The sequence below is a fragment of the Sorex fumeus genome, unplaced genomic scaffold (assembly GCF_029834395.1).
Source record: "Sorex fumeus unplaced genomic scaffold, SorFum_2.1 ptg000012l, whole genome shotgun sequence".
Classification (NCBI taxonomy): domain Eukaryota; kingdom Metazoa; phylum Chordata; class Mammalia; order Eulipotyphla; family Soricidae; genus Sorex; species Sorex fumeus.
Window position 1 is genome coordinate 651,636 of NW_026606069.1, and position 25,130 is coordinate 676,765.

General features: G+C 41.8%; 1 protein-coding gene across 1 annotated transcript; it reads left to right on the top strand.

Annotated features, from left to right (window-relative positions):
- LOC130020458 (tripartite motif-containing protein 75-like) lies at window positions 1–25,130 on the top strand. Its single transcript, XM_056111071.1, has 5 exons — window positions 1–69; window positions 167–328; window positions 12,766–12,778; window positions 22,924–23,007; window positions 23,725–25,130. Exons 1-5 carry the CDS (start codon window positions 1–3, stop codon window positions 25,128–25,130), a joined length of 1,734 nt encoding a protein of 577 aa, XP_055967046.1.

Consider the following 25,130-nt stretch of genomic DNA (forward strand, 5'->3'; position numbering starts at 1 on the left):
ATGACGATAAAGCCAGACATAAGAGCACAATGCCTGGAGACCTCCAAAATTGGTGTGGAGTACAAGCAGGTATGTAGAAGACCATGAGAGAAACACTTAAAGATAGACTTCAAAGGAGGCCTTTATTCTTAAACAAAAATCACTGTCATGAGTACTTGTGTTATAGAAATCAGATGGGCCTACACCAGCATTGGTAGAAGTTGGCCAAAGAAGCACAATCAGCACAGTTGAAAGTGCCAACTGCCTGGACACACATATGCCTTCAAGGTCCCAGTGCTGGTCCTCCACAGCTCCGCCTTTCTGCATGGTTCCAGCTTTCGTCAACCCAGTCAGGGGGAATCTATCCCCAAATTATTTTGAAGCATCAATGATGATGAAGTCACCTATCTTTTTTGGAGGAATGGGGTGCAGTGAAGGAAAGTAAAAAAATATTTTTTCTTTTCTTTTTTTAAAATTGAATTACCAAAACTTACAAAACGACAGCCCTTTGAGATTGAGTTTCAGGCATATATTTTTCCAACATATATTCACCAGTGCTCACTAACTTCCACCAATCTCTCTGATTTTCCTCCCACCCCCAGCCTGCTTCTATGGCAGATACATTTCCCTCCCTCCATTGAAGGACAAAAATCTTTATTCATCTGTGTATGGTGTGGTTGCTTGGATATCAAAGATTTTGGGGGGAAGTGATAGCATGCATTTTGTGTTCAAATTTATTAAAAAGGTATTAGTGTTAATATGTTACAGTGGTTTAACTGAAGCAAAATTATACAGTGATTCCTTTACAACTGCTAACCCCCAAAAGGAAAACTGAAGGTCAGATGCAGCAGTCTTTCAAAAATAATAAAAAGTCTTTTAAAAATAACACACAACAGGTCACACAGAAAGAACCCAGGGGAGAGCGTGTAGTACGAGGACTAATGCCATGCTAGAGAACCTCTCTTTATTTTGCCCCATTTCATGTTTTACTCCTCATGGCAGTAAGACCCAGGGTGGCCCTTCATCTTGAGGACTGGACTTACGATTCTGGGGGCAGATCTTTCTTCTGGGGCTGTTAAATGATTATCAACACCTGCTACTCCTTAAATACCCCATAAGTAAGTGGGGGAGGGGGCTTCTCCTGCTTTTGGCTCCTATGAAATTGGCCTCTTCCCTGTCACATTTCTTGCCCTCCTGCAGACCAGAGGAGCTGTAGATTGGGGACTCTGGTTTGGGGGCTTCACTAGAAAAACTGGAGAGGAGAATAGGAACTCACTGTGGCTTGTGAGGTGAGGGGAGCTTACCAGTTAATGCAAGACCGGAATGGGTAGCTTACAGAATCTGAGGTCAGGCCTACTAGGGCAGGAGATGAAATGAGCACATCCAGGTTTTCTGGGTCCCCAAACACTTGGAAAGGGAGAAAGCAAACTGGAGCCTGGCACAGGTTGGGGTGGGTGGAGATGGGGGCCACTGGGCTGTGGAGGAACCCGGAGAGAAATCTGATACAGGGCCTTGAGTGGGAAGTCATTCCTCTTGCATCTCTGTCCACAGGTTCTCTAGTTCCCTATCTTGTTGCTTTGTGTGTGCAGGAATGATCAGAATAGTTATCCCCAAATAAATGAGTTCATGGAAAATCAAGTAGCTAAGATGTTGGTGGTTACTGGTTTATATGAGAAGAGGGTCACTGTCACTGTCCTACTGTTGTTAATCGATTTTCTCGAGCAGGCTCATTAACGTCTCCATCTTGATACTTTGCTGTTACTGTGTTTGTCATATTGAATATGTCACAGGTAGCTTTCCAGGCTTTGCCGTGCCAGTGAGATACTATTGGTAGCCTGCCAGGCTCTCGGGGAGGGACAGAGGAATCGAACTCAGCCAGGCCAGCTGCGCACAAGGAAAATGCCCTACCGCTGTCCTATCGCTCCAGCCTTTGAGAAGAGGGTAGCACAACTCAAGATTTTCTTTCCCTAAGCAGGTAGGGTGTTTGCCTTGCATGAGGCTGACCTGGCCGACCCGAGTTCAATTCCTCCACCCCTCTCGGAGAGCCTGGCAACCTACCAAGAGTACCTTGTCCTCACTGCAAAGCCTGGCAAGCTACCTGTGATATATTCAGTATGCCAAACACAGTAACAAGTGTCACAATGGAAACATTACTGAGCCCGCTGGAGCAAATCGATGAACAATGGGAGAACAGTGACGTGAAGCTTTTCTCCTCTCCGAAATTCTTGCTTAGTAGTCCAGGAAGGTTTTGCTCAAGGGGAAGAAAAAACTGTGAGCCCTATAGGATTTCAGTAGGCAGACAACAAATATGAACCAGGAACTTATAAATCTTTTAAACTTTATTTATAAACCTTATAAACAGCATTTCTCAAAAAAAAATCACTCAAACACACTAAAACACAAATAATTTTCATAGTAGTTCACCATTTCTTTGTGGTCAAACATATTGAAATTGATTTTGAAGAAGGTCCAATAGAAATATATGGCGTCAGTTTCCCTGTGAATTTATCAGTGATTTTACGCAAATATAATCTGTTATTCAAACGATAAATGGAAAGTTCTCCCAATTCATAGTCTAGAAATACCTGGGTCTGCTTGTTTAATGTCCATGTCCTGTTCAGTGTTCTTTGCAGACTGTAAAAATGCCCAATAGCCATTTCCAGGGGTTGGTAGTATCACCGAATTTCTGCAGAATGATTTTTTACAAACACCTATGGACCATTCACCAACCCCTGTGATTTCTACTTGCCAAAAATGCCTTTTTGGGTGAAAATGTCAAGTGACCATTATAGATCTAGAGTTTAAGACCAGGTTTTTTAAGCAGGAAGTAGAAAAGCACATAAATCCCCAGCATCACAAAGGATCCGGAAGTCACCCTTGAGTATAAGCCAGAAGTAAGCCCTGAGCACAGCTGCGTCTGGATTTAAAAATAAATAAGTTAAAAATAAAACACTTACCACCACCAGTGGGCTGGAGCGATAGCGCAGCGGTAGGGCATTTGCCTTGTGCGCAGCTGGCCTGACTGAGCCCGGTTCGATTCCTCTGCCCCTCTCGGAGAGCCCGACAAGCTACCGAGAGTATCTCGCCCACACGGCAGAGCCTGGAAAGCTACCCGTGACTTATTCAATATGCAAACACAGTAACAACAAAGTCTCAAAATGGAGACGTTACTGGGCCCGCTTGAGAAAATCTATGAACAACGGGTGGACAGTGACAGTGATGCCACCAGTAATGACCCCAACACTACATTCCAAATATTCTTTCTAATCACCTTAGATCCTAAGTCTTCACATCGTTCAGACATGTATGGTATCACTGTATTATTTCCGAGGCCCACATTTATGTGTTTTTCTACTTCCTGCTTAGAAATCTGGTCTTAAACTCTAGATCTATAATGGTCACTTGACATTTTCACCCAAAAAGTCAAAGGAAGAGCAGCAAGTTTATATGCTCTCTAGAACCCAGTTCACTGATACTTGTAGCACTGTAGTACTGTCCTCCCGTTGTTCATCGAATTGCACGAGCGGGCACCAGTAATGTCTCCATTGTGAGATTTTTTGTTACTGTTCTTGGGATATAGAATACGCCACGGGGGGTTTGCCAGACTCTGCCATGCGGGTGGGATACTCTTGGTAGTTTACTGGGCTCTCCCAGAGGGGTGGAGGACTCAAAACCAGGTCAGCTGCGTGCAAGGCAAACGCCCTACCTGCTGTGCTATCGATCCGGCCCGAAATTCTATGCTAGACTTTATAAATCCTAATTTGTGGACAGTCACAAATTTGTCACTCTATGATTCAAGAAAATCAGCTGAAAGGAAAAGTGAGAATTTGAACTGTGGACACTAGCTATTTAGGGATTTATTACACACTTAACCTATCTTTGTGGAACCGGTGCTCTTTTTATGCTTTAGAGTTACATACTGAGGTATTCAGAAATGTGCCTGATATTAGAAGAGGGAGAAGACTGTGTTTGAGATTGAAACATTTGTAACCATTTACATGAGGGTCATTCTACTTTTGTGTATATTTTAACTTTACCTTAAACCAGAAATTTTGTTGTTGTTTTTGAATCACAGCTGGCTATGCTCAGGGCTTATTCCAGGCTCTGCGCTCTGGGATCAATACACATGGCAGGATTGGGGAACCATATAGGGTGTCTGGGATCAACCCATGCAAGCCAAGCACCAAACCAAACTTCATGCAAGCCAAGCATGAAACTCTACGGTACCCCCCATCCCCCACCCCTCCAATTTCTAATTTAGGAGCACATAAAACCCAATTTAACCACCTAATGCTGGCAACTTGGATTAGGTTTCTGAATTAAGGTGATTATTTGTTTCGGGTTTTTTTTTGGGGGGGGGGAAGGGAAGCATACTTGCACTCAAGCTTGTGCTTTAGCCCATTATTACATTTTTCTCTCTAGCCCCAGAATAAGCCAATTCTTTTTTTTTTTAAACTTCAAATAGTTTTTATTTTTCACCATATAGGTAATAGAGACCTTAAAACACTGTAAGATTCACAAACTTTAAAAGTAAAAAACCCAATAAGTGTTAAATTGGTATGAATGTTTTAAAATGAACAGTAATTGCTTATTTTAAAATTTTGAGTAAATTTATAATCTTTAATAATGTAACCATAATGTATCTTTTGGTTTCCTAATATTACACCAAGAAAGAATACACCAAGAAAGGCCCTCCCGTTGATCGTCGATTTGCTCGAGCGGGCCCAGTAACGTCTCCATTGGAGACTTTGTTGTTACTGTGTCTGGCATATCGGATACTCTCGGTAGCTTGCCGGGCTCTCCGAGAGGGGCGGAGGAGTCGAACTCGGGTCGGCCATGTTGGCTGCGTGCAAGGCGGACGCCCTACCCACTGTGCTATCGCTCCAGCCCTAATATTATTTAATTAAAAATCCAGAGAGAAAGAAACTAATTGGCCTACTTCTGAGGGATATTTTCCCTATACACTAGTTAAAAAAATAATTTGGTATTGTATATGGGAATTTATATTTCTTATTCTGGTTTTATAGTAGCTTTAATATATAGAGGTTAGAAAATAGGCTAGGTGAAATGAAGTCTTCAAATACTTCATACACATGCATTTTGTCCATAGGTGATAACGTCCTACTTAAATTATTTCATTGGGATCATTTTATTAAGTTATCTCATGACATTTTCCTTTTTTTTCTTTTCTTTTTTTTTTTTAAATTTTATTAGTGAAACACCATGTCGTACAGTTGTAGACTTACAAATTTTTGTGCTTGGATTTCAGTTGTACAATGGTCAAATACCCATTCCTCCACCAGTGCCTATTTTCCACCACCACGGGTCCCAGTATCCCTCCCACCCCCTCTCCCCCCATCCCACCCTACCACTGTGGCAGGGTATTCCCTTTTGTTCTCTCTCTCCTTCTGGGTGCTGTGGTTTGCAAAAGAGGCATTGAGTGGCAATCATGTCGGGTCTATAGTCTACTTTCAGCATGCATCTCCCATCCTGGGAGGATCCTCTCAACACCCTTTATTTGATGCTCCCTTCTCTATCTGAGCTCCCTCTCCCCCTAGCATGTGTAGCTGGCCTCCAAGCCATGGCGCAAACATCCTAGTACTAATCCTGGCCACTCCTGGGTGTTAGTCTCCTATTTTATTAGAATAAGCCAATTCTTAAGGGGATTGGGCACTGTGACTCAATGGGAAAGCATACGCTTTGCATGTTTAATCCCCAGCACCTTTTTTTTTTAGAGATCATAAGAGTAAGCAAGATTTTTATGTCTACTCTACTTCTGAGGTATTATTTTCCACAATATATATATATATATATATATATATATATATATATATTAGATCTTCCTGTTAAAAAGATAATTGAAGAGTCAGGGAAAAACCCTTTCCCCTGTCTTACCTCCTAGTAAAGGGAGTCAAAACCACTACTTGCTTTCCTTCCTGTCAGTCCTTCACTCTTGTTCAGGAAATCCCCAGCATTTACATACTGCTCCAGGCCCTTCTCTAGGGCAGGGGAGTGCCTAGATGGTTAGCTACATCTAACCAGGATCCTTCCACCCCAAGTGCTAGGCTAGCTTCCTGCTATCTATCAGAAGACTTCTCTCTGCCTCCAGCACTTCCTTTCCTTCTCACTGTCCCTTTCCAACCAAAACACTGCTTATAGCCTGAGAGACAGGAGAGGGGTTAAGGCATTTGTCCTGCATGTGGCCAACCGTGGTTGTATCTCTTGCACTATACCACCAGGAATGATCCCTGAGCATGGAGCCAGGAGTAAGCCATGAGCACAACCAGGTGTGCACCCTCCCTGCCGCAAAAAGAAAAAAAAAAAGTAAGACCACCGCACCTGAAAATTTTGCAGTGAGCTTCTGACTTCTCACATAAAAACACAGGTCTGTCTTCCCTTACTTAAATCCGCCTCACCTCTTTTCTCCTTGTCTGTACAATTGCAGGGGGGGCGGGGGAGAGAAGCTATACTTCTTACTGAATACTTACTTAGAAATATCTCGAGGGAAAAGAAAGAAAAGTACCTTTCTATACATGGTAGATGGAATAATAGTGCACTATGTCCCCAGAACCTATGAATTTGCTCGGTCATGGAGTAAATGGTTATGAAGATTGCAGACAGAGGGCTAGAGAGGTCAAACAATAGACTGAAGTTGCCTGTGGGAGGCCTAGTTTTAATTCCTTGAAATGCATAGTCCCCTAAACCATCAGGAGTGACCCTGAGCACAGAGTCTGCAGTAGCCCCTCACTGATACTTAAGCAAAATAAATCAGAGAGAGAAGGGATTTCCGAGATGGCATCACTCAGCTGTGGCATACAGGAAGGAAAAAACAAAGGTAGATACAGCATCAAGGAACTACAAGTCTTTGGCTTTGGATTGCAAAACTCAGACTACTAAATGGTTGAAGGAGAGAGAAGAGAAAAAATTACATAGGGACAGTTACCTTGGGCATTTTGGGGGTGGTAGGATACAGTGACTTTGTATAATAAATGTTAATACTATTGTAAACAATGTACCTGAACTGTAATAAAGATAAAACAAAGTCGGGCCAGAGAAATAGTACAACAGGTAGGTGCTTGCCTTTTACTCATTTGACCTAGGTTCAATTCCCAGCACTCTCTATGGTCTCCTGAGCTCTGCCAGGAAGGACCTCTGAGCACAGAGTCAGGACCTGAGCACCATAAGGTTGGCCCTCCAAACAACGAAACACAAAAAATATAAACATGCAAATGAGTCAGAAAATAATAAAAAGTCTAACTTCTTCCAGGCTGTGGGATGAATGACAGATAATATCATGACAGGGAGGATACAGAGGTTTTTATTCTAGAACTACAGAAGCAAGGAAAGTCTCTTAGCCTTGACTTCAGAACTTTGTTGTTCTCCGAATGATCACGTGCTATTCTGTGCTGCTGTGTTCAGGTTTTGTTAGTGTTTGCATTTTTTTAGGTTGTACTATTAGTAAAAGGAGGTCCAGAACAGCAAAAAGAAATGTCATCTCGAGTCTGCAGTTTGCTGAGTCGTGGAAAGGCTTCCTTCTAGAAGATGAAAACTGAGGGCACCATCCACGTTGGACTGACTTGGAGGATGCAGCCCGACATCGCAAGGCAGTTTTTTGAAAGCAAGATGTACTAAATTGCTTTGTCTTTAAAATAAAGGAAACGATGCTGAGGGATTATTGTGTGCAGACTATTAAGAACTTTCTATAATAAAATGCATTTTAAAATTTCCAAAACAATTTTCAAATTATCTAGTATTAAAAACAAAAGCAACGTAATTCTTTTTAACATCTAATGAACCTGGAAACCACTCCTACTCAAGCTTAATTTAAGAAGTAAGTTCAATGTTAGAAAACAGAATCACTTTAGGTAGGGTTTCAGATATTAAAAAGACCTGTTTTCTTGTTCTAAAGCAGAAGAGGGTGTAAAACATAATCAGAAATCTGTTTTGCCATTACAGTGGAAGTCTGACAAAAGCCAATGTCGGTGGGGTTGTGGTCAGAAAATACCCTTCATTCACTGTTGGTGGGAATGTCACCTGTGTTAGCCTTGATGGGAAAAAAATGGAGGTCAATCCAATAAATAAGAATAGAACTAACAGCAATGCCACTTTTTGGCATCTATCCCCCAAACACAGAAACCTTACTCTGAACGGATATATGCCCACCTATGTTCATTGCCTCACTTAATGCAATAGCCAAGATATTGAAACAACACAAATGTTCAACTACAGATGACTGGATCAAGAAATTGTGGTATATTTACACAATGGAATACTACATAGCTCAAAGAAAGAACAAAATCGTACAATTTACAACAACATGGATAGAACTAGAGGTTATCATGCTGAGTGAAGTCAATCAGAGGGAAAAAGAATTGATACAGACAGATCTCATGTGTGGGACTTAAAAATATACAGAAAAGTGTTAACAAAGGTCTAAGGCAACACAACTAAAGAATTAATCCACAGAGTTCAGTGTTGGTGGGGGTTTGAAATGGAACGGTGCTAAGGTTCTTTGGAGGTGGGAGGTAGGTACAATGTACTGGAATTATGTGCATGAGAAACCATCTTTAACAAATTGTAATTTACAATCAATTTTAAAAAGTTAAAAAAGAAATTCCCTTGGGAAACCATCACTTTAAAGAATTAATTGATCACCCCAGGCACACAGCCTGCAACCCACCCTTTCTAAAACTGTGCTCCCTCTTCCCTTTTCTGTTTGGTTTTTGGACCACACCCAGCTGTGCTCTGTAATTGCCTGGCAGTGTTGAGGGACCCTATGTGTAAATAGAGATTGAACCTCTGCTGACAGTGTTCGAAACAATAAATTTATCTGATACACTATTTTTTTCACTGATCCTCCTCACCCCTACACACACTTTTCTTTCTTCTTTTTTTTTTTTTAATTAGTGAAACACCATGAGGTACAGCTGTAGACTTAGAAACTTTCGTGTTTGGGTTTCAGTTATACAATGATTGAGTACCTATCCTTCCACCAGTGCCCATTGTCCACCACTAGTGATCCCAGTAGCACCTCCCCCCAGCCCCAACCCCACCCTTCCTCTGCGGTAGGGCATTTCCTTTTCCTCTCTCTTTCCTTAAGGGTGTTGTAGTTTGCAATAGAGGTATTGAGCAGTCATTGTGTTCAGTTTATAGTCTGCTTTCAGCATGCATCTCTTCAATACAATTTTCTTTTGAGGATCTGAAAAGACAGCTCAAAGCGTTGAGAACATGCTTTGCATGCAGGTGGTCAAGGTTCAACCACAGACACCCCATGCTTTCTCAAACACTGAGCACAAAGCTAGAAGTGACACTCTTTTGAGCACCAGTTGGTGTGGTCCAAATTCCCTAATAAATAAATAAATAAAAATCTCTTCTTGTAACCTTTCAGGCAAAAGAGCTATTTTGAGAACTTTGTTGCCCATAAAGTTTGGTGTGAATGAGATGTCCAGTAATCCTGGATTTTCCAGGCCCACCAAAAATTGACTACATGAAAGAACAGTTGCCAAGAAGTAATGGTTTATTGAGAGTAGAGACAGGAAGGATGCTTGAATGGGAAGGCCATCAGAGAGAGTACAAAGGGAAGGTTGGTGACTCAGTTTTATAGATTCTCTTCCTAGTAGTCCTAGCTTGGACCACTACTTTATGGCTGATTGTAGTTGCCCGACAGATTTTAGGGTATCTTCGGATTTCCAGATTGAATTTTGAGAAAAATGTCAGATATTTCACTAATCTGTTATGTGGCACTGGCCATATTTTTCTTTAACTAAGCCCAGTGTTTGGAAGTAGGCTCTGCTAGTGGATCAAAGTTGCTGAAAACTGTTTATATGTCCTCTGCCTGCTAGGAATATTTACGTGTTCTGACTGAGAATGATTGTTGACATTTTTCCCTACCTTGGCCTGTGAAGAATTAAAATAATATCACTGACTGTGTGAGGAATAATAAAATCTAGAGTACAGTGGATTTCAGCATAACATAGTGATGGGTTTTTTAAGGTGGTTTAAATGGGGTGTCTTGGCTTGTTCTTCGAAGCCCGTGTTCTCCGTTGAACACTTTTGTTCTTTTTTTTCCCCACTCTGGAGAAACACGTGTTCAAGAGAGAACACATATTGCCTTCTCGCCCTTCACATCTTTCTAAGAAAATTTCATTCAATAAAAATCAGGGCTGGAGCAATAGCACAGCGGGTAGGGCGTTTGCCTTGCACGTGTCCAACCCGGGGTTCGATTCCCAGCATCTCATATGGTCCCCAGAGCACCACCAGGGGTGATTCCTGAGTGCAGAGCCAGGAGTTACCTCTGTGCATCGCTGGGTGTGACCCAAAAAAACAAACAAACAAACAAACAAAAACCTATTTTGCCTATCTAAAATAAAAATATAAAATGGAGTGTTTCCTTACAACTGACAAGGGAAACTGAGAAAACCTCCTTCATTATGACTGTCATTTTCCACCCTGCCCACTTCTACCAAGTTTCTGGATTGGTGACCCTGAGGAACAGTGGAACCAGACTTTTGAGGTTACAGTCTTAATAAAATAAATAAATACATCAATCAAGAACGTCTCATCCAGCAAATGTATCAGTGTTCCTGGGCTTAAAAGCTTAATTAAGGGATAATTAATTAAGGGGTAATTAATTAAATAGTAATAATTAACACAATAATATCTTCACAAACATGGGTGAAATAAGACAGGATCATGAGGTTATTAGCTAAAGAAAAGACTATTTTGAGAGAATACCTTTCTAGATAGGATTAGGAATTAGGATTTACCCTGATCAGATTAAAATTCCAGTCCTTTAGTTTGAATTGATTTCCTTAGGTATTAGGTCTAACAATTTATTCCACTTTGGGACTTCATTTCTATTTAGCAGTGGGGAAGATATTTTTTTTTAAAAAAACGATAATTTATTTGTATGAATGTACTATATATTATACTTCTGAAGTAAATTTTACTTTATTTCTATTTATTTATTTATTTATTTTTGCTTTTTTGGGTCACACCCAGCGATGCACAGGAGTTACTCCTGGCTCATGCACTCAGGAATTGCTCTTGGTGGTGCTTGGGAGACCATATGGAATGCTGGGGATCAAACCCAGGTTGGCTGTGTGCAAGGCAAACGCCCTACCCGCTGTGCTATCGCTCCAGCCCCAGTAAATTTTACTTTAAATAAGTGTTCTTCAAGTAACTTATCACAGGGTAACTCAGTAAAATAAAGTATATTGGTGGTGGTCAGCCCTGGCAGATTGAAGACAAAAACCAGCTATTGACACACAATATCCTGATACTTGATGTTTAAATTGTAAAAGCTAATACCAGCCGGGTATGAAATTGAACATAACTGAACATCAAGCACCAGCATGAGGGACAGGAACATTCTGTGCACTCTTCCATTGTTGCAGCCGGGCAGGCATCAGTGTCTGTTATTGCAGATGGAGTCTATGAACAGGACCCTCCAGAGCCCATCCAGGCTTTGCCTCTCCCTCAGGCCCTCAATGGGACCTTTCAAGCAACAGTCCTGATTGGAGAGGGAACAGGGCAAGGGATACAAATCTAAATCAATAAAAGGAGTAATCTGGAAGTCACTTTAGGTTTCAAACAAATTTATGAACAGAAGCATCAGAGAAAAAAGTCAGAGGGTGTGCCACCAGTCACGGGGTGGAACTGAAAATACTCAGTTCCAGGCCCAATCCTTCAGGAAACCAGACACAGGGAGGTCAAAGTTTTAGGGGCACCTGACCCTGCACATTAGACCAAAACTTCCTTCACCTTAAAAATTAGGACTAAAGAAATTAGGCCTTGTTCTCATCTCCCCCGCGACTCCCCAGTCCCCCTATCCTCACCCCCAACCCCATTCTCTGGTAGGGGAAGTGGAGGGGAGATGAGAACAAAGCCTTCTTTTTATATTAAAAAAAAAATTGGAGGACAGGGGCTGTGGTGACACTCAGCTGTACTCAGAGTTTTCTCCAATCTCTGTGCTCAGGAATCACTCCTGGCATCTCAGGGGCACACGTGGGGTACCAGGAATCCACCCATTTCTGCCTGGGTGGTAAGGCAGAATGCCCTACCCAAAGGCCTTTATCTTAAACCAGACTGCCCTCCTCTGGCTGTGGACTGAATTTCTCCCCTCTCGATACTCAAAAGCACTCTCATCTTTTACCATCTCTTGATATCTAGACCTATCCTCATCTTCATATTCACACACTCTCAACGTTCTCATTTGTATTAACATTGTTTGAGCTTCCAAGTGAAAGCATTTCATATTTGTTTATTAGACACTCTTAAAAATATGACAAGTGTCTTTGTATTTCTGTATGACTTATTCTGCCTTTTTATTTGCATACAAATACAAATGGTATAATACATATTTAACATTTATTAGTAAAGTAAATAAAGTAAGGCCCTCCCATTGATCATCGATTTGCTCGAGCGGGCCCAGTAACGTCTCCATTGGAGACTTTGTTGTTACTGTGTTTGGCATATCGAATATGTCACGGGGAGCTTGCCAGGCTCTGCCATGCGGGCGAGATACTCTCGGTAGCTTGCCAGGCTCTCCGAGAGGGGCGGAGGAATCGAACTCGGGTCGGCCATGTTGGCTGCGTGCAAGGCAAACGCCCTACCACTGTGTTATCGCTCTTGTCGCTCAATTTATAAAAATGTTATAAAACTATTTATAAAATATAAAAATGTTAATTAAAAGACTTAAAATATTTTATAAATATACATTTATAAAACATTTCTATTTATAAAGTGTGAAAATTTATGAAATATAAATTGTTGCTTAATTTTCAGCATAGTATAACAGGTAAGCTAGTCTTGAATTGAATACATTACTGTTCTTAGCATTTACAATTCCGAATGTTGACTCCATTATATGGCTAATACTTTTATTTATTATTATTATTATTATTATTATTATTGTTATTGCTTTTTGGGCCACACCCAGCAATGCACAGAGATTACTCCTGGCTCTGCACTCAGGAATTACTCCTGGCGGTGCTCAGGAGACCATATGGGATGCTGGGAATCGAACCTGGGTCAGCTGCATGCAAGGCAAACGCCCTACCCCTTGTGCTATCACTCCAGCTTCCCCACCCCCTTTTTTAACGGTGAAAAAACATTATATTTAGGCTTAGACAGCTGAACTGTATAGTGATCCCAATTTTGCTGGCAACATCCAAGGCACCATAGTCAGGAACCAGCAGAACACGTGCCTTCTGCTCTCCACCATGCCCGATTAAGTTGTTGACCTTGTCCACATCAGTGACACAGATCTTCAGGGCCTGTCTAATCTGGCGCTTGTTGGCCTTGACATATGTGTAAACACACACACAAAAGGACGGGCAAGGGGGATGGCAGCGACCTAACTCTCCCGCTGCCTGCATTCAGTCGTCTCAGGCCATTTCCCCACTCCAGGGAGGTCGATGGCAATGGTCAGGTGAAGGAAGGAAATGAGGGCCAGGCTGGTTGGTCTTAGCAGCAGTTTATTACATGGAAGAAGTGTATGTCATAGAGACCCCAGGATCTCTCAAGCACATGCTCCCTTTTTCTCTCAGCTTCTGTCCTCAGCCCCATCTTCCCAGGTTCTCTAATGCACACGTTCCCGGGTTCTCTAAGGCACGTGTTCCCCAGAGAGTCCTGAAATCTCCCTTATATAGATCACGATACCTCTAAAGTGCGCAATATAGTGATGTCATCAAAAGGAGTTACAGAAAGAACAATGAGATGGCAGAACATACATTGTTTCTATACATCTGCAGGCCAGTAATCTTGGCCTCACCTTTCACAAACTACAAGCACTTGGATTAGCATATTGAGGACCAGCCTGCTAGAGCTTGGAATCTACATCTCAAAGACTAGCTTGCCTCTTACAGTAAGGTTTCTGTGAAATAAGGGAAGCTGCCTCTCCACAGTAAGGTCTCTGTGAGATAAGGGAAGCTGCCTCTTGCTTACTGAAGGCAGATGAAGGGGAGAAATATTCAGTCTCATCCAAGCTAGTCAGGACACATGGGAAGACTGCTTCTAGGACAGATTCTCATATAGCAGATCAACTCGCACTAGAACAGAATTCCCTGGATGTGTTTCTCTTCTTCTTGTCTGATCAACATATAAGCACATATAATATAAGTCATTTTGTATGGATACAGTAACAAATACCTTAAGCTTATAGAATTGCTCTCCTAGGGCCATCTTGATCTCAGAGTGCAGTGCTCAGGCCAGATATCTTTCCTATTTTTAGCAGCAGGGTCCTAGTCTTGTTGTTACTTTTGGATCATGACAGCATTTGCCTATGATCAAACTCTTAACCTATATAGTTAAGAATTGTGGCACCTTGGCCTGGACCATCACGATGCCAGGGTAGCACATAACTTACCGGCTTGCCCTGGTTCCATCCAGTCCCATGTCGGGACCCTGCTTTTGAGATGCTAGGAAGTGAGGGCAACTGAGGCTTAAGTTGAGAAAGCAGATGCCCAGGAGTGAATAATATTCAAGGCCAATTAAATCCTAAGTTATAAAGCATAATATTGTCTTCCTGCATCTATACAAAAAGGACATTGTATTAAACTATTCAAAAGACATAAGGAGAGGAGAAAGGAATATTAACTTGCAGTGCAAGTTAAATGTCCTAAAAGGATGAGACCTTACAAATTGGTTGGGGAAGAGAGCATAGAAGTGATCACAGACAAACAAAGTAGTGGGAGTGACTTGGGAGCACTGTGATGGGTGCAACCTGATAAACCTAAGACCCTTGTACTCCAACAGACATCCACTGTGAAAACAATCATGTTATCTTCTATCTTTATGGCTGACTCAGTGGTCAGAAAGAACTTGGTGTTGTCAGAATGGTCAAGCTTATTTCTCCGGAGGACGCTCTTCCCAAGGACATTTGGGATGCCTTCTTTCTCAGCTGCTGTGTTTGGCATCTTTGGAAGGTGGCTGATGTGTGGATCATTGCTTTGTGTCTGTGGACACCACTCGCGCTGCTTTCTTGACCTTCAGAGCTTTGGCTTTGGCTTCGGCTTTGGAAGGAGCAACAGCTTCCTGCTTGTCTTTCAGCACAATCTTTATACAAAGGGTTTTCTCTATTACTGTCTTATGTTGTCTTCAGCCTGCCAATAGACACCACCAACAACACATTTCTTTTCAGTGATTTATTTTAAGAAACACCCATTTATCTTGAAATGTTTTCCCCTGGGGCCAGAGAGAAAGTATAGTAGGAAAGGAGTCTGACTTGAAGGCAGCTGACTCAGGTGCCACCCCCGGCAACCCAGATGGGTCACCAAATCCTGTAAGGAATCCTCCCTGAGGGAAGAGCCAGGAGTAAGCCCTGAGCACAGCTGGATGTGATCCCCAAACCCAAATAAAATAAATAATAGTAACAACAACAGAAACAATTCTTTAAGCCACTATTAAATAGAAACAAAGGCCCAATCTGGAGTCAGCTGAGCTAAGTCTCACTTGACCTAGTACTCAGGGCATAGAGTTGCTGCTTTCTGAGGGTTAGCATTTCAGTCATTGTGGAAATTGCTAATCTTGTCTAGGAAAGTGTATTATCTCTGTATTATCTGTTCTTTTACTATTAATCTCTCTGTCCTGCCTCATTTGTGCCTACAAAAGCCATTATAGGAAGTTCGTAGCACTGTAGCACTGTAGCACTGTTGTCCTGTGTTGTTCATCGATTTGCTCGAGTGGGAGCCAGTAATGTCTCCATTGTGAGAGTCGTTGTTGCTATTTTTGGCATATCGAATACGCCATGGGGAGCTTTCCAGGCTCTGCCATGTGGGTGGGATACTCTTGGTAGCTTGCCGGGCTCTCTGAGAGGGACGGACGAATCGAACCCAGGTCGGCCGCATGCAAGGCAAATGCCCTACCCGCTGTGCTATCCAGCCTAACATGCCAGGTTGGAAACTCTGATACACAAACCATTAAGTAACACTAATTTTACAGTTAAATTAGCGTGAATGATTTTGTTTTTAAACACGCTAATTATTTTTTTAATGTTTTGAGGGGCTGGGAATGCTGGGAATGTGGTCTTTCTTTTGCATGTGTGAGGCCCTACATTCTATTCCTGGTAACATCAACCCTCAATTTTTAAAAAAAATTATTATTTTTTAGAGAATAAAGTGTTACAAATTATATGCAACAATAAGTTAAGAAAAAAAGATTTGTGACAAAAATGATAAAGACAATTTTATATACTTTTATGTTTTGTTTACATGTTTCTGGGCCACACCTGGCTGTACTCAGGGCTGACTCCTGGCTCTACACTCAGGGATCACCTCTGCAGGGCTTGCGAGACCATATGGGGTGCTGGGGAACAAATCTGGGTGAACTGTGTTCACAGCAAGCACCCTTTAGCCATTTTATTTTTAATTTTATAATCATCACTCCCAGCAGAATGGAAACAGTGATGTTTCCTCTAAGAATAGGTACTAAGGGTAGAGCACTAGTGATGCACCAGTGACCTTATAAGGTGTTTCTTAGTCTCAGGGGTGTTGGAGACACCAGGGCTACATCCTGTGCCATGGGATCTCAGGGTCTCGGAACACTCAGTCATGTGCTCTCTACATGAGTTACCTCCCAGCCTCCTATGCCATTTCTATCTATATTATCTATGTGTAGCTGTAGATTTTTGTCAATCTATCTGTATCTCTGTGTGTATGTGCATGCTGTGAAATTATTATGCCTCGACTTGAATCTAATTTTGTCTCAGTGGAATTTACATTAGTCATGAGTTTTAAATTGAGTATCATTTGATTAAGATTTATAATTTTGCATAAAAATTTGTAGACAGTTTATGAAACAAAATTTGTTGTTTCATAGTAGTTGCTCAATAAATTCACTCATAGAACTGAGAGACAATGCAGGAATTAAGGGGCTTGTCTTAGTCAACGACTACAATCTCTGACACTGGATCTGGCCTCCTGAGAATTGCCAGGAATCATCCCTGAGCAAGGAGCCAGGACTAAGCCTGGCTGGATATGGCTCTAAACCTCCTCATGAACCCCCACATTAATAAAGTTCTTCACATGAGACATTTTCTTTTTATTTATTTATTTATTTTGCTTTTTGAGTCACACTCGGTGATGCACAGGGGTTACTCCTGGCTCTGCACTCAGGCGTTACCCCTGGCGGTGCTCAGGGGACCATATGGGATGCTGGGAATCAAACCCGGGTTGGCTGCGTGCAAGGCAAACGCCCTACCCGCTGTACTATCTCCAGCCCCACATGAGACATTTTCTTTAAGTAAAATATCTGCATTCTTATGTTGCTTTTAGCACTTACTGCTTCTTTGATGTTAAAAAAAGATTAATATTTTATTACATATCAGTTTATATAGTATACATTTCTTATATATGTATATCTGTCATTTTTAGTAAGTGGTGTACACTTCATGAATATATTTGTTATGAGAAATTACTGGTATTATATGTTTTTAATGTTTGGGGAAAGTTTCTTCTTTTTCTTATTTCAGAATGCCAAAACAATTTTTCTAACTCTAACTTCCCCATCAAAAATAAGAATTACAGTCACAGACAGTACAGGGATTTAAGTGCTTGCCCTTATATGCAACAGGCCCTGGCAGAATCTCCAGCAAAAATATGGTACCCTGAGGTCTGCCAGGAATGATTCCTGGGAATGGTGCCAGATGCAATACTTGAACACATCTGGAGGTGTATCCCCAAAACAATCAGGACAAACTTTATCAATGTTTCAGGTATCTATAGAATAAAGGCAGAGACTGTCTCTTTGTTTTGAAGTGAAAATTGTGAATAAATTGTTATTTTTGGATTCTGGGAATTCAAAGGAAAAGTTGCATTAAAAGCTAAGTTATCTTTGTTATGACCAAACCTGAAAATTATCAATATTCATCTAAAATTCTTTATCTTTGAGCCTAAAGATGTCAAACATACATCAAAAAAGAGGAGGAGACAAATTCTGTATTGAATATATAGTGTCTTTTTTGTAGTCAGCAGAAATTCAAAGGACTTTTTACAGTGCAAAGGTGAACCTGGATAGAAAATTTCCAGGAATTTTCCTGGTTCACTCAATGGATTTGAAAACAGCAAACCTGGTTTTGTTTCATGTAAAACTCAACATGGGGAAAGAGAACATGCTTATAAAAAATACAAGAGCCAGGATATGAAAATAATCCAAATACACAATGAGAGATGAATTAATTAAAAAGCTTTTGTTGGATGGAGCAATAGGACAGTGGGTAGGGTGTTTGCCTTGCATGCGGCCGACCTGGGTTCAATTTTCAGCATCCCATATGGTCCCCTGAGCAATGCCAAGAGTAATTCCTGAGTGCAGAGCCAGGAATAACCCCTGTGCATCGCTGGGTGTGACCCAAAAAGAAAAAAAAAGCTTTTGTGTATATTTTAAATAGAATATTATACAGCAGGGCTGGAGCAATAGCACATCGGGTAGGGAGTTTGCCTTGCACGCAGCTGACCCAGGTTTGATTCCTTCATCCCTCTCGAAGAGCCCTGCAAGCTACCAAAAGTATCCCGCCCGTTTGGCAGAGCCTGGCAAGCTCCCCATGCTGTATCCAATATGCCAAAAACAGTAACAACAAGTCTCACAATGGAGACATTACTGGTGCCCGCTCAAGCAAATCGATGAACAATGGGAAGACAGTGCTACAGTGCTATTATACAGCAATAAAAAGTTTGAAATCATGTAGCTTACTGCAACTGGGGTGTAACTGGAGGGAATCATGTTAAGGTTAAATAAAATAAGTCAGAGGGAGGAAAAATACTGGATGCTCTCACTCATCTGTTGTAGTCATGTAGAAGAGCATAACCAGGAAATACTGGCCTGGAATGATGACGAGCCCTTTGCCTTGAACTGGAAAACTGAGATAACCAAGGAATGGGAAAAAGGGTGGCGGAGAAGGAAGAAGCAGAATAAAAGCAATTACAGTACACACTAAACTTTGAGAAACAAAGGGGAGAAAGCATTGCTCCTAATGAAAAAACCCAGCTCAGTCATGTGATCTTAAACACAGGAGATAAGCAGTATTCAAATATTTTAGTTCCATAATTTTAATCATATTTCATGTGAAGCAGATAACATTGATGTATAAAGTTAAATTAAAAATTTTAAAAATCTCCAATAGGGTTTGATTTATTGGGTTAAAGGGAAGAACCTCTCAATCGGGAGAGCTCTGTAAATACTTGAGTGACATAGTCAAAGACAGAGGTGTATGTGAGGGTTGGTTGGAGAAGGGGGGAGAGAGACAGAGACAGAGACACACATAGAGGGGAGTGAGAGAAAGGTGAGAGAGCGAGAAAGAAGGAAAGACAGAGTCAGAGAGAAAGAGAGAGAGGGAGAGAGAGAGAGAGAGAGAGGACAGAGACGGAGAGGTGGTGGAGAGAATTCCCCTTTACATAATCTGAGGCATGCAATATTAAGCTACATGGATAGTTAACTAATACAAGTTCTCCATTGATTCAAACTTCAGATATCATAGCATATTAACAGTATATTCTAACATAGGCCCAATGGGTTGAAAGGGCACACTCTCACGGACAGCCCATGGGATTAATACCAAGTTTTGAAACAATAAAATTTTCTCTACTGCAATTTTCTCTACAAGACAATTCTCTTGGCTAGTCAATACTTAAGACTTTGAACAAATTATGTATGACTAAATTTTGGGATGTACCAGATCCCAAAATAATTTGATGTATTAAAAAATATATATTATATATATAATGCATATATATCTATATCTAGATATATATGACTCTCAGAGAGCCCGCCAAGCTACCGAGAGTATCCCGCCTGCACGGGCAGAGCCTGGAGCCTGGCAAGGCTCTGTGGCATATTCGATATGTCAAAACCAGTAACTATAACAGGTCTCATTACCCTGACCTTGAAAGAGTCTCCAATTGTTGGGAAAGATGAGCAAGGAGAGGCTGCTGAAATCTCAGGGCTGGGATGAATAGAGATGTTACTGGTGCCCACTCAAGTAAATTGACCAACAATGATATGACAGTGATATAGTGATACAGTGATTAAAAAAATAATATAAATGATTGTTACTGTGTCTGGCATATCGAATACTCTCGGTAGCTTGCCGGGCTCTCCGAGAGGGGCGGAGGAATCGAACTCGGGTCGGCCCATGTTGGCCGCTTGTAAGGCGAACGCCCTACCCGCTGTGCTATCGCTCCAGTCTTTCACAATGTTTTGGCCTAAAGAATTTTCTGGCCCTTCTCTTTCCAAATTTCTTTTTGGTCTGGCCCACCTCCCACAGCCGCCATCATGTTAACTCCCCCCACTGGCCCTGCTCTACCAATTCAAGACTAAGTCTCCGAAGAATGCAAACCAAACAGCTAAAATTCATGAGCACATCAGTCCTCACAGATGAAAACTCCACGATACCCTTAGGAGGTGGGAAGGTCAAATACCTACACCGCCAGAGTTCCTGCAGCATCACCCACACTCCACTGCTGCCATCATGCCAATGGCTCAGCTCCACCCTTCACTAATATTCTCTGCCAAGATGCCAAATTGCAAGTAAATCCATATTACTCTGGTTCCCAGACTGGAAATCTGGTGTCTTCTTAAAGTAGGTGTGAACAGCATTCCCCCACACTCCCATAATTTCAAAAGCCCCAGCAACCAGCCCCCACAGACCACCACCATGTCAACACATTGGCCCAGACCATCCATCCTGAAGTCTCTGGATCTCCTAATGCTTCAGTATTGAAATTTCAGTAGGAGCACACCAAATTAGATAGGAAAGTGGCATAGAAGCCAACTAAATTCAACAAACAAAAGCAGTCACACAGAAGGCATAACTAGCAACAAGCAGCTTAGTAAATTCTTAGACAAGGACCTAACAAACGCGTGATGAGATATAGCAATTTCACAGAAAAATTGATTTTTATACTAATCAATTTTAATATCAGAGCTTTGCTATTTAGTCAATTTCAACTCTAGAATCATATGGATGGTTGTGTCTTTTGTATACATTAAAATAAATTTTTAAGTTTCTTTTGGTCTTTCTCTTTTTACTTTCACATTTTCCTACAAACATAAAGAAGTTATCAGGGCACAACTTTTAGTTTGAGACCCTCAGCTAAATGTCCAAGTTTCTCAAAGTTCTACTTCTTACACAACTGTAGAATACTCTGCAGCTACCATTTGTGCCACTCCAAAGAAAGAGTCTCCATTTCTCCAATAGCAGGTATCACTTATCGTTCTATTTATCAGATATCATTTATCATTTTAGGCACCCAACATAAGCACCTTTTAGTTCCAGGTTTTAGCCAATATTCTCCTGTGAATAGTGCATGAGTTAGGTAACTCTATATTTATTTGAAGTTTTAGACTCCCAGAGCGTCTGTTTATTACCAGGACAGAAAGAAGAGAACACTGCTGAAATTGACTGAAAGAACTTTCATTCACATCGGTTGAGTCTTCCAGAATAGGTGACTGGAAGAATTGATCTTCATCTTCACTCTTCAACTCAAAAATAATTTCCACTCAGGCTTAGAGCTCAAGTAAACCATTTTCAGTAATTTTGTAATACAATTCTTTTATTTATACAAGTCTTTTATTTATATTGTGTCTATTCTTGGTAATTGGATCAATCCACAACCCACTATGCTTTTCTAACAGATAACTGCTTGTCAGGGCTCACTTGAACTGCTTTTCTCTCATTGAACAATGTGGCCTTAAGGAGATCTAGGGCAGAGGGCACAGAGCAGGAGGCAAAGGAAAGCAGTGACTTAGCTGCAGAGCAGTGCCCAAGGATTTGCTCTTGAGTAGACTGGTTGGGCTTATGGAATGAAAAAATTCAAAGATTTTTTCATGTGCCCTTAGCTAAATAAATGGTGGTTATAACATAGAGGTTAAGACTAAACATTGCGAGAATGTCCTTACCCCGAGCCAGGATGGGGCTCTGGAGCACCTCGGAGGGCAGGGGGTGTTGAGTTTCTCTCCTCCCTCTAAGCAGAACCCTGGCAGCCGAAAATCTCCAGAACTCAACCGCCACCATGCTCAAGGCCACTCACTACACGTTCAGAAGAGCCTCACCCAAGAGGGAACCGGCAGAGAAACCCAGGTAATGCAGGACCTGTGATTGAGATCTCCAAGCCCGCTCGGATTGGGACCGGGCCTCCTACCTGCAGCTCCCCAGTTTTCCAGCAGCTTGACAGTCACACCCACAAACTGCGCCTGGTGCCATGTAATCTCATCAATGGCCAAAATCCAGAGACTGTCCAGAAGAGAGTCATACAGAATTACCTACACCCTATCTCACTTACTTATCAAAAGTAGCACACATTTGTTTGGTTTTAACTTGCTTGTATTCTCTTACATACGGGCATAAAAGGCTCCACAATGAAATGCAACAAACTTCATACACTTCCCTCTTATTGTGGTAGGAAGGTGCTTGGTGGTGGGATTGGTGTTTGAATATTATTTGTAATAAACTATTGAGAACTACTTTGTGAAAATAAAACATATAAATATAGAAAAAATTTTAAAAAGACCAAACAATGCTTTTTTCCCCCTTTTTTCAAAGGGGCACATAAAGTTGGCAGTCAATCAAGATATAATTTACACATGCTAGAAGGAAATTCATTTCAAAATCTTCAGGCAGCAATGCAGACTCTGAGAACGAGACTTTTATGGATCCAAGTCATCCTTCCTTGGGGAGAGAGTGAATCTGAAGGAAAATGTTTATTACAGTTTTTTTCTCAACAAGGAATAAGGGACGCTGGGAAGATTGACGGAAGTTTTCAATGGTAAAGAAATAGACTTCGCACATTAACATAGCTCCTGGGCTCACCTGACCATATTTGCTTCAAAGCAGCCGTATCTGTGAACATCTTATCAGATCCAGACTTGTACCCTTACTTTCTCCCTATAGTCTTTTCTGGGTGGGTCCTAAAGCTCCACCCACCTGACAGTAGCTAAATGTCTTGTTCACAGTTCGTGACAGACATCCTACTCAAAACCACAGAGAGACACTTCTGAAGACCAGCTACAAGAATCCGGTGAGGGTCACCAGCATCGGTGAGTAGGAGTTAATAAGGTGCTATGTGGGGGAGATGGGGTTTGGAGTAGGAAAGGCACAGAGTGTAACATGTAGGACCATACTTGCATCTGTTTGTTTAGGCCCTTGAAGTGCATCTTTAGTTGTTATCAATTTTCTGTTTGACTTTACACAAAGTCCTTTACCTGATACCTATTCCACAGGTTTGAAGCAAGTGGTTTGCCTTTTCTCAGGAACTAGGAGGTTTCAGGAGATTCTCTCACAACCCACAAGGTTTTAGTTCCAGAAAATAATACTCTTGAGATGGATTTGGTTGGAAGATGGATTATGGTGTTGAAGAGGAGGGACAGTGGTAACCTGGAAAGGGACAGTGAGCAGGGACACTAGAAAGATGAAACCTTTCTTACAAGCAGAAATAGCTTCTCCTTTTCAGGAACAAATTGACACTGAAGAGTCCTTACAGACTTCTGGTCTCCTCAGAGTGGCAGAGTTTTGCTTTCTTTTCACATACCCAAAAATCTGGGTTTGGCTGCTTGTGGTGAGGAGAGATCTCCTGGGCACCAACCTGTGGATCAGAGGCCATACTGTGGAAATCATTGAATGTGAAAAAAAGTGAAATTGAGAAAAAGTAAGAGTTCTGAATGTTTGGCTTCTTTCTGACAGGAGAAAATCTGAGGGGCCAAATCTCCTGAGAAAATTCACTTCAACCCTGCTCTTTTCACATTTAAATATGGCAGTATCCTCAGTCTTGACCAAACTGCAGGCAGAAGTCATCTGTCCCATCTGCCTGGACTATCTGAATAACCCCTTCACCATCATCTGTGGGCACAGCTTCTGTGCCTCCTGCATCAAGATGTCATGGAAGGATCTACAGGAAAATTTCCCTTGCCCATTATGCCGTTATCCACAAGAGGAGAGATACTTCAGAGCTAATCATCACTTGGGAAGGCTAGTTGATCTGGCCAAGCTCCTCCACAGGTCTAATATCAGCCAGATGAGGCAAGAAGAAGAAGACATGTGTGAGGAGCACAACCAGGTCCTGAGCTTCTTCTGTGAGGATGAACAAAAGCTGGTGTGTCTCCTGTGCATACAGACCCCTGCCCACCAGGGCCACCTTGTGAGACCTGTAGAGGAGGCCGTCTTACATCACAGACAGAGGCTAAGTCAATATGTGGAGCCCCTGAAGAAGCAACTGGTAAAAATGCAGAAACTAGTAGTCACCCATGACAGGAAGTTACAGAGATTAAGTTATCAGATTGAAAAGCAAATAGATCAATTAGGCTCTGAAATGGGGCAACTGAACCTGCTTGTGGACTATGAGCGAGAAGCAACATTCTCCAGGTTGGATGAAGAAAACAAACACCAACAACAGAAACTTGGTGACAACATCACCGCAATTTCTGACCACATTGACACCATGAATGATCTTTTCAAGGAGCTGGTGGAGAGGAGTGTGATGTGTGAGGGGAATTTGCTGAGGGAAGTCAAGAGTATTCAGCACAGGTGTGAGAACTTGGCGTCCCCAACTGTGTGTTCAGTTCAGTTCAAGAAGGAGGGCTATTGTCTTCCTCCGCTGTACTCGGTGTTCGACAACATTGTTCAGAAATTTCAAGAGGAAGTGACTCTGGATCCCCGCACAGCACATCCCAGTCTGTATATATCTGAGGACAGAAAGGTTGCCATCTATGTGAAGCAACGATCAAAAGTTGATGGGAAACCAATACTAGATCTTGATGATGTAGTGGTCCTGGGCTCTGAAGGGTTCAGTTCTGGTCGACACTACTGGGAGGTCCAGGTGGGTGACAAGCCTAAATGGGCCATAGGGGTGTGCACAGATGCCACTACCAGCAGTGACCAGTGGCCCCTGTCAGGTCAGAATCGATCCTGGATGGTCCAGTTGCAGGATGGTAACTACTTAGCTAGAGGCTCTGTACCTGTCCTTCTCTCTTTGAAGGACAAACCCACAGGGATTGGCATTTACCTGGACTATGAGTTGGGTCAGATTTCCTTTTATGATGCCAGCGACAGGTCCCACATCCATTCTTTTCTGGAGAAATTTTCTGATGTACTAAAGCCTTACTTCTGTGTGGGCCAGGACTCTACTCCTCTTGTGGTGTCTGCAGTAACAGATTCTACAGAATGA

Coding starts and splice junctions, on each gene's coding strand:
- LOC130020458 (XM_056111071.1), top strand. CDS start 1: ATGACGATAAAGCCAGACATAAGAGCACAATGCCTGGAGACCTCCAAA. Junction 70..166: donor TTGGTGTGGAGTACAAGCAG/GTATGTAGAAGA, acceptor CTTGTGTTATAG/AAATCAGATGGGCCTACACC. Junction 23,008..23,724: donor GGTGAGGGTCACCAGCATCG/GTGAGTAGGAGT, acceptor TAAATATGGCAG/TATCCTCAGTCTTGACCAAA.